This window comes from Salvelinus sp. IW2-2015, linkage group LG20 (assembly GCF_002910315.2).
Source record: "Salvelinus sp. IW2-2015 linkage group LG20, ASM291031v2, whole genome shotgun sequence".
Classification (NCBI taxonomy): Eukaryota; Metazoa; Chordata; class Actinopteri; order Salmoniformes; family Salmonidae; genus Salvelinus; species Salvelinus sp. IW2-2015.
In genome coordinates, this window is record NC_036860.1 from 62,989,129 (window position 1) to 62,995,933 (window position 6,805).

Consider the following 6,805-nt stretch of genomic DNA (forward strand, 5'->3'; position numbering starts at 1 on the left):
AACAAGTTCAAACAGGTGCCATTAATACAGGTAACGAGTGGAGGACAGAGGAGCCTCTTAAAGAAGGTCTGTGAGAGCCAGAAATCTTGCTTGTTTGTAGGTGACCAAATACTTATTTTCCACCATAATTTGCAAATAAATTCATTAAAAATCCTACAATGTGATTTTCTGGATTTTTCTTTTCTCATTTTGTCTGTCATAGTTGAAGTGTACCTATGATGAAAATTACAGGCCTCTCTCATATTTGTAAGTGGGAGAACTTGCACAATTGGTGGCTGACTAAATACTTTTTTGCCCCACTGTAAAAAGTATAGTTTAAACCATGTTTTGAGGCTATACAGTTGTTGTTCACATTTACATTGTTTACAAACATTGGAGTAAAACAAGCTTGTATTTAAGGTACTGATGCGGTACGACAGTTGAACTAAGCTCATGAGGCATTTATAAGTTMTATTCTTCAAGAATCAATTGGTACATATCATTAATATATCAATCTCTTTAAAAAATAAATATATTATTATTTGAAGAACATTGCCAAGACTAATATTTTCATATATGTATAAACATTAAAAAGGATATAAATTACACTACATTGCTGTATTCTCATGTGGTTTTCCTTATACAATTCCAATAATGTTACTAAGTTCTGATCCTGCAGAGAATTAGCTATGTACAGTATGTAGCTAAAATCTCGTACAATGTTTGTTGTGTTGCACATGTTCCCAGTCAAATGAATTAAAGGAATCAAATAAATCCTATCTTATTGTCTGACAGGAGGCCCCTGACTTTGTGAGCTCCATTGGTCTGCGTATGGACATCGCTCTGCATGACCCAGACTCCAGTCCTGTTCTAGATGTCCTCCGTCCTACCTCATGGGAGTTCTTTGTGAGTTTCAATAGTATGTGATAGAGCATACAGTACCAGTATAATGTTTGGACACACCTACTCATTCCAGGGTCTTTATTTTTACTATTTTCTACATTGTAGAATAGTAGTGAAGAAATAACACATATGGAATAATGTAGTAAACACAAAAGCGTTAAACAAATCAAAACATTTTATATTTGAGATTCTTCAAAGTAGCCACCCTTTGCCTTGATGACAGCTTTGCACACTCTTGGCAGTTGCTTGAAGTTTTTTAAAGTGTCTATTGATAGTAGTATCTGTGCTTTATGTGTTAGGGCTAGGGCTAGGGCTAGGGTTGGGGTTGTGGTTGAGGCTAGGATTAGGGCTAGGGTTAGGGTTGTGGTTGAGGCTAGGGTTAGGGCTAGGGTTAGGGCTAGGGTTAGGGTTGGGGTTGTGGTTCAGCCTCAGGTACCAACTGACCTGGATGCTGAATCTCCATCGTCTCGTGTACCATCCAGAGGTCAGTTCGTAACCTCGGAAGAGAGTCCCTGCAGAAAGACATCAGGGTTTCCACCAAGGGAGGTCTGTGACACCTTGTATGAGGGTTCTTTGTTCGGTAAGATGATATATGAAATGGTTTGATGATGGTTTCGCTGAATGAAGTGTGTCTGGTTTTCCTCCTTCATCCAGGTCTTATTGAATGTACTGTGTCATTTTTGAATGGAGCGAAGCATCCTTTCAACAACACTTAAAAGGACAATCCGCAGTTGAACAATAACAATAGCATAAACCATCTCAAATTCATGACAGACGCATGGAATGCAAGGACTGACCCATATCCTGATAATACAGTGGGGCAAAAAGTATTTAGTCAGCCACCAATTGTTTGCAACAGTTCTCCAATTAAGAAAGATGGAGAGAGGCCTGTAATTTTCATCATAGGTACACTTCAACTATGACAGAAAATGAGGAAAAAGAAAATCAGAAAATCGACATTGTAGGATTTTTTATTAATTTATTTGCAATTATGGTGGAAAATAAGTATTTGGTCAATAACAAAAGTTTATCTCAATAACTTGTTCATATACCCTTGTTGGCTGAACAGAGGGTCAAACGTTTTCTGTAAGTCTTCTACAAGGTTTTTCACACACTGTTGCTGGTATTTTGGCCCATTCCTCCATGCAGAATCCCTCTAGAGCAGTAATGTCTTTGGGCTGTTGCTGGCAAACACGGAAACTTTCACTCCCATCCAAGATTTTCTATGGGGTTGAGAATCTGGAAGAACTGGCTAGGCCACTCCAGGACCTTGAGAAATGCCTCTAAGAAGCCACTTCCTTTCGTTGCCGGGCGGTGTGTTTGGATCATGTCATTGCTGCACAGACCCAGCCACGTTCATCTTCAACTATGCCCTGTGCTGATGGAAGGAGGTTTCACTCAAAATCTCACGATACACTGGCCCCCATTCAATTCTTTCCTTTACCGGATCAGTCGTGCTGGTCCTTTTGCAGAAACACAGCCCCAAAGCATGATGTTTCCACCCCCAGTGCTTCACAGTAGGTTAATGGTGTTCTTTGGATGCAACTGAACAGCATGTCTTGTCCTTCCAAAACGACTGATTGAGTTTTTACCAAAAAAGTTCTATTTTGGTTTCATCTGACTCATATGATCATTTCTCCCCAATCTTCTTCTGGATCATCCATGCTCTCTAGAAAACATTCAGACGGGCCTGGCATGTACTGGGCTAAGCAGGGGGACACGTCTGAGCATCAAGGATTTGAGTCCCTGGCGGCGTAGTGTGTTACTGATAGGTAAGGCTTTGGTTCTTTGGTCCGCAGCTCTCTGCAGGTCATTCACTAGTCCCCCTGTGGTTCTGGGATTTTTTTGCTCACCGTTCTTGTGATCATTTTGACACCACGGCGGTAGATCTGCGTGGAGCCCCCAGATCGAGGGAGATTATCAGTGGTCTGAGTATGTCTTCCATTTCCTAAATAATTGCCTCCACATGTTTGATTTCTTCTAACAAGCTGTTACCTATTCAGATTACAGTCTTCCCAGCCTGGTGCGGTTCTACAATTTGTTCTGGTTCCTTTGACAGCCTCGTTTGGTCTTGGCATAGTGGAGTTTGGAGTGTGACTGTTTGAGTGTGTGACAGGTGTCTATTTATACTGATAGACAAGTTCAAACAGGTGCATTAAACAGGTAACGGTGGAGGACACGAGGAGCCTCTTAAAGAAGGTCGTGAGAGCCAGAAATCTTGCCTTAGTTTTAGGTGGGACCAAATACTATTTTCCACCATACAATTTCCAAATAATTCACATTAAAAATCTACAATGTGATTTCTGTTGATTTTTTCTTTCCTCATTTTGTCTGTCATAGTTGAAGTGTACCTATGAAAGGAAAATACAGGCCTCTCCATATGTTGTAAGTGGGGAGAGACTTGCACAAATTGGTGGCTGACTAAATACGTTTTTGGCCCCATGTTAAAAAGTATAAGTTTAACCATGTTTTGAAGGCTATACAGTGTTGTTCACATTATACATGTGTTTACAAACATTGTGAGTAAAACAAGCTTGTATTTAAGGTACGATGGCGGTACGGCAACAAGTTGAACCATAAGCTCATGAGCATTTATAAGTTAATATTCTTCAGAATCAATTTGGTACATATCACGATTAATATATCAATCTCTTTAAATAAAATTATAAATTAGTATTATTAATTTGAAGAACAGTTGCCAAGACTAATAATTTTTCATAATTGTATAGAACATTAAAAAAAGGAATATAAATTGCTGTATTCCATGTGGTTTTACCTTATACAATTCCAATATATGTTTACTAGTTCTGATCCTGCAGAGAATAGCTATGTACAGTTATGTAGCTAAAGAATCTCGTACCATGTTTGTTGTGTTGCACAATGTTTCCCAAGTCAATATGAATTAAAGGGAATAAATACTCTAATCTTATTGTCTGACAGGAGGCCCCTGATTTGTGAGCTTCATGGTGCTGGTATGGACATCGCTCTGCATGCCCCAGACTTCCAGTCCCTGTTCTAGGATGTCGCTCCGTCCTAACTAATGGGAGTTTCTTTTGAGGTTTCAATAGTATGTGATAGACGCATCAGTAACCAGTACTAATGTTGGACACACCGCTAACTCATTCCTAGGGTCTGTTATTCTTTAACTATTTTCCATTGTAGAATAAGTGTGAAGAATACACATATGGAAAATGCTAGTAAACACCAAAGCGTAAACAAATCAAAACATTTTAAATTTGAGATTCTTCAAAAGTAGCCACCCTTTGGCCTTGATCGACAGCTTTGCACACTTCTGGCAGTTGCTTGAAATTTTTTAACGTGTCCATTGATAGAGTCATCTGTGCTTTATGTGTTATGGGCTAGGGCTAGGGCTAGGGTTGGGATTGTGGTTGAGGCTAGGATTTTTAGGGCTAGGGTTAGGCGTTGTGGTTTGAGGCTAGGGTTAGGGCTAGGGTTAGGGCTGGTAGGGTTGGGGTTGTGGTTGTATGGCTAGGGCCAGGGTTAGGGGTTAGGGTAGGTTTTAGGGTTAGGCTAGTGTTAGTGTAGTGTTGCAGGTTGGGTTGTGGTTGGGCTAGGCTAGGGCAAGGGTTAAGGTTAGTGCTAGGCCTTAGGGCTAAGGCTCTAGGGTAGGGTAGAGCTAGGGTTAGGGTTGGGGTTGAGGCTAGAGGTAAGGGCTGGTTGTGGTTGAGGCGTAGGCTACGGGTTAGGTTAGGGTTGCGGCTAGGGTAGGGCTGGGTTGTGGTTGAGGCTAGGGTTAGGTTGTGGTTGAGGATAGGTTAGGGCTCAGGGTTTGGTTGAGTCTAGGGTTAGGCTAGGGTAGGGTTGTTGAGTCTAGGGTTACGGCTAGGGTTAAGGTTGAGGCTAGGTTAGGGCTAGGGTTGTGGTTGGTGCTACGGGTTGTGGTTGAGGCTAGGGTTAGGGTTAGGGGTTGTGGTTGAGGCCTAGGGTTAGGGCTAGGTTGGGTTGTGGTTGAGGCTAGGTTAGGGCTAGGGTTAGGGTTGAGTCTAGGTTAGGCTAGGGTTACGGGTGTGGTTGAGGCTAGGGTTAGGGCTAGGGTTGTGGTTGAGTCTAGGTAGGGCTAGGGTTTAGGGTTGTGGTTGAGGCAGGGCTAGGGTTAGGGTTAGGGTTGTGGTTAGAGGATAGGGTTAAGGTTGGGTTGTGGTTGAGGCTAGGGTTAGGGCTAGGTGTGGTTGAGTCTAGGGTTAGGGCTAGTTCTGGTTGAGGCACGGGTATAGGGTTAGGTTGAGGCTAGGGTTAGGGCTAGAGGATTGTGTCTGAGCTAGGGTTAGGCTTGTGGTTGAGGCGTAAGGGTTAGGGCTAGGGTTGTGGTTGAGGCTAGGGTTAGGGTTAAGGGCTAGGGTTGGGTTAGCGTTGAATGGTTTAGGGGCTAGGGTTGTGGTTGGAGGCCTAGGGTGTGGTTTGAGGGGTTAGCTTAGGGCTGGTTTGTAGAGGCTAGGGTTTTGAGGGTGTTAGGGTTGTGTTGAAGGCTAGGGTTAGGATGCGAGTTGTGGTTGAGCTGGGTTAGGGTTGTGGTTGAGGCTAGGGTTGGGCTACGGGTTGTGGTTGAGCTAGTGGGTTAGGGTTGTGCGTTGAGATAGGGCTAGGGTTGTGGTTAGGTCTATGGGTTAGGGTTGTGGTTGAGGTTAAGGGTTGTGTGGTTGAGGTTGGGTTAAGGGTTGTGGTTGAGGGTAGGGTTGGGCTAGGGTTGTGGTTCGGGTTTAGGGTTTGTGGTGTAGGCTAGGGTTAGGGTTGTGGTTGAGCCTAGGGTTAGGGCTAGGGTTGTGTTGAGGCTAGGGTTAGGGCTAGGTGTAGGGGTTGTGGTTGAGGTTAGGGTTGAGGGTTAGGGCTAGGGTTAGGGCTAGGGTAGGGTTGTGGGTTGAGCGGTAGGGTTGAGGTTAGGGCTAGGGTTAGGCAGGTTTAGGGTGTGGTTTGAGGGTTTTGGGTTGAGGCTGGGTTAGAGATTGAAATGGGATGTAGAACTGGGATGTCGAACTGGGATGTCAGAACTGGATGTAGAACTGGGATGGGCACCTCCACATCTGAATTCCATTCAACCCTAAACAGAGTGTCAATGTCTCTCTCAACACTTAACACAGATCCATTCTCCAAAGACGTGGTCTGAACGAGCTGTGTGAGAGTGACCTGCTCTTGAACGTCAAGAAAGGAGAGAATGATTCCCAGGTGAGATCAGACACTCTCAATCCAGCATAGTAAATCCATACTGAACACGGCGCTCAACTGGTGCAGGCTTACCTGGCCTTTATTGGCACAGCGGAAACATATGTTTACATTGCCAAAGCATGTGAAACACAACAAACAAAAGTGAAATAAGAAATCAGAAATTAACATAGATCCATGAATAACAACACAGTATCAAAATGTTTTTCTGTGGGACCGACAAATAGTCATTTTCTGTTCTGCCGGGTCAGCTTTAGTGGGAATAAACTATTCCTCTATCAAGCCTTGCTGGTTAAAGAATACACATTCAGAGTGTTTCATAAATTGAAAGACAGAGGCAGGATTCAAACCACCAACCACAATGTAGCAAACAATGTCAATGAACTTGACATTTAAAATTCAATTTCCCTGACATGAATATCATTTACAGTAAAACACTCTGGATGTCGACTCAAACATAATTACCTTTAACAGTTAAGTGAGTGCGATTTTTTGAAATCCCAGCGAGTCATTATGATACAAACAGTACAGACAGTACAGACACACAGTACAGACAGACAGACAGACAGGCAGACAGACAGACAGACAGCAGACAGACAGACACAGACAGACAGACAGACAGACAGACAGCCAGACAGACAGACAGACAGACAGACAGACAGACAGACAGACAGCAGACAGACAGACCAGACAGACAGACAGACAGAACGACAGGACAGTACAGAACAGACAGACAGACGACATT

General features: G+C 43.2%; 1 protein-coding gene across 1 annotated transcript in view; it reads left to right on the forward strand.

Moving 5' to 3' along the window:
* The window catches only part of LOC111980050 (integrin alpha-2-like), a 51,029-nt gene that overhangs the window by 37,261 nt on the left and 6,963 nt on the right, over positions 1-6,805 (forward strand). The window contains exons 19-20 of the mRNA XM_070449562.1: positions 775-902; positions 5,994-6,063. Of these exons, the coding sequence (XP_070305663.1) occupies positions 775-902; positions 5,994-6,063 (198 nt within the window). The remainder of the gene's footprint in view (positions 1-774; positions 903-5,993; positions 6,064-6,805) is intronic.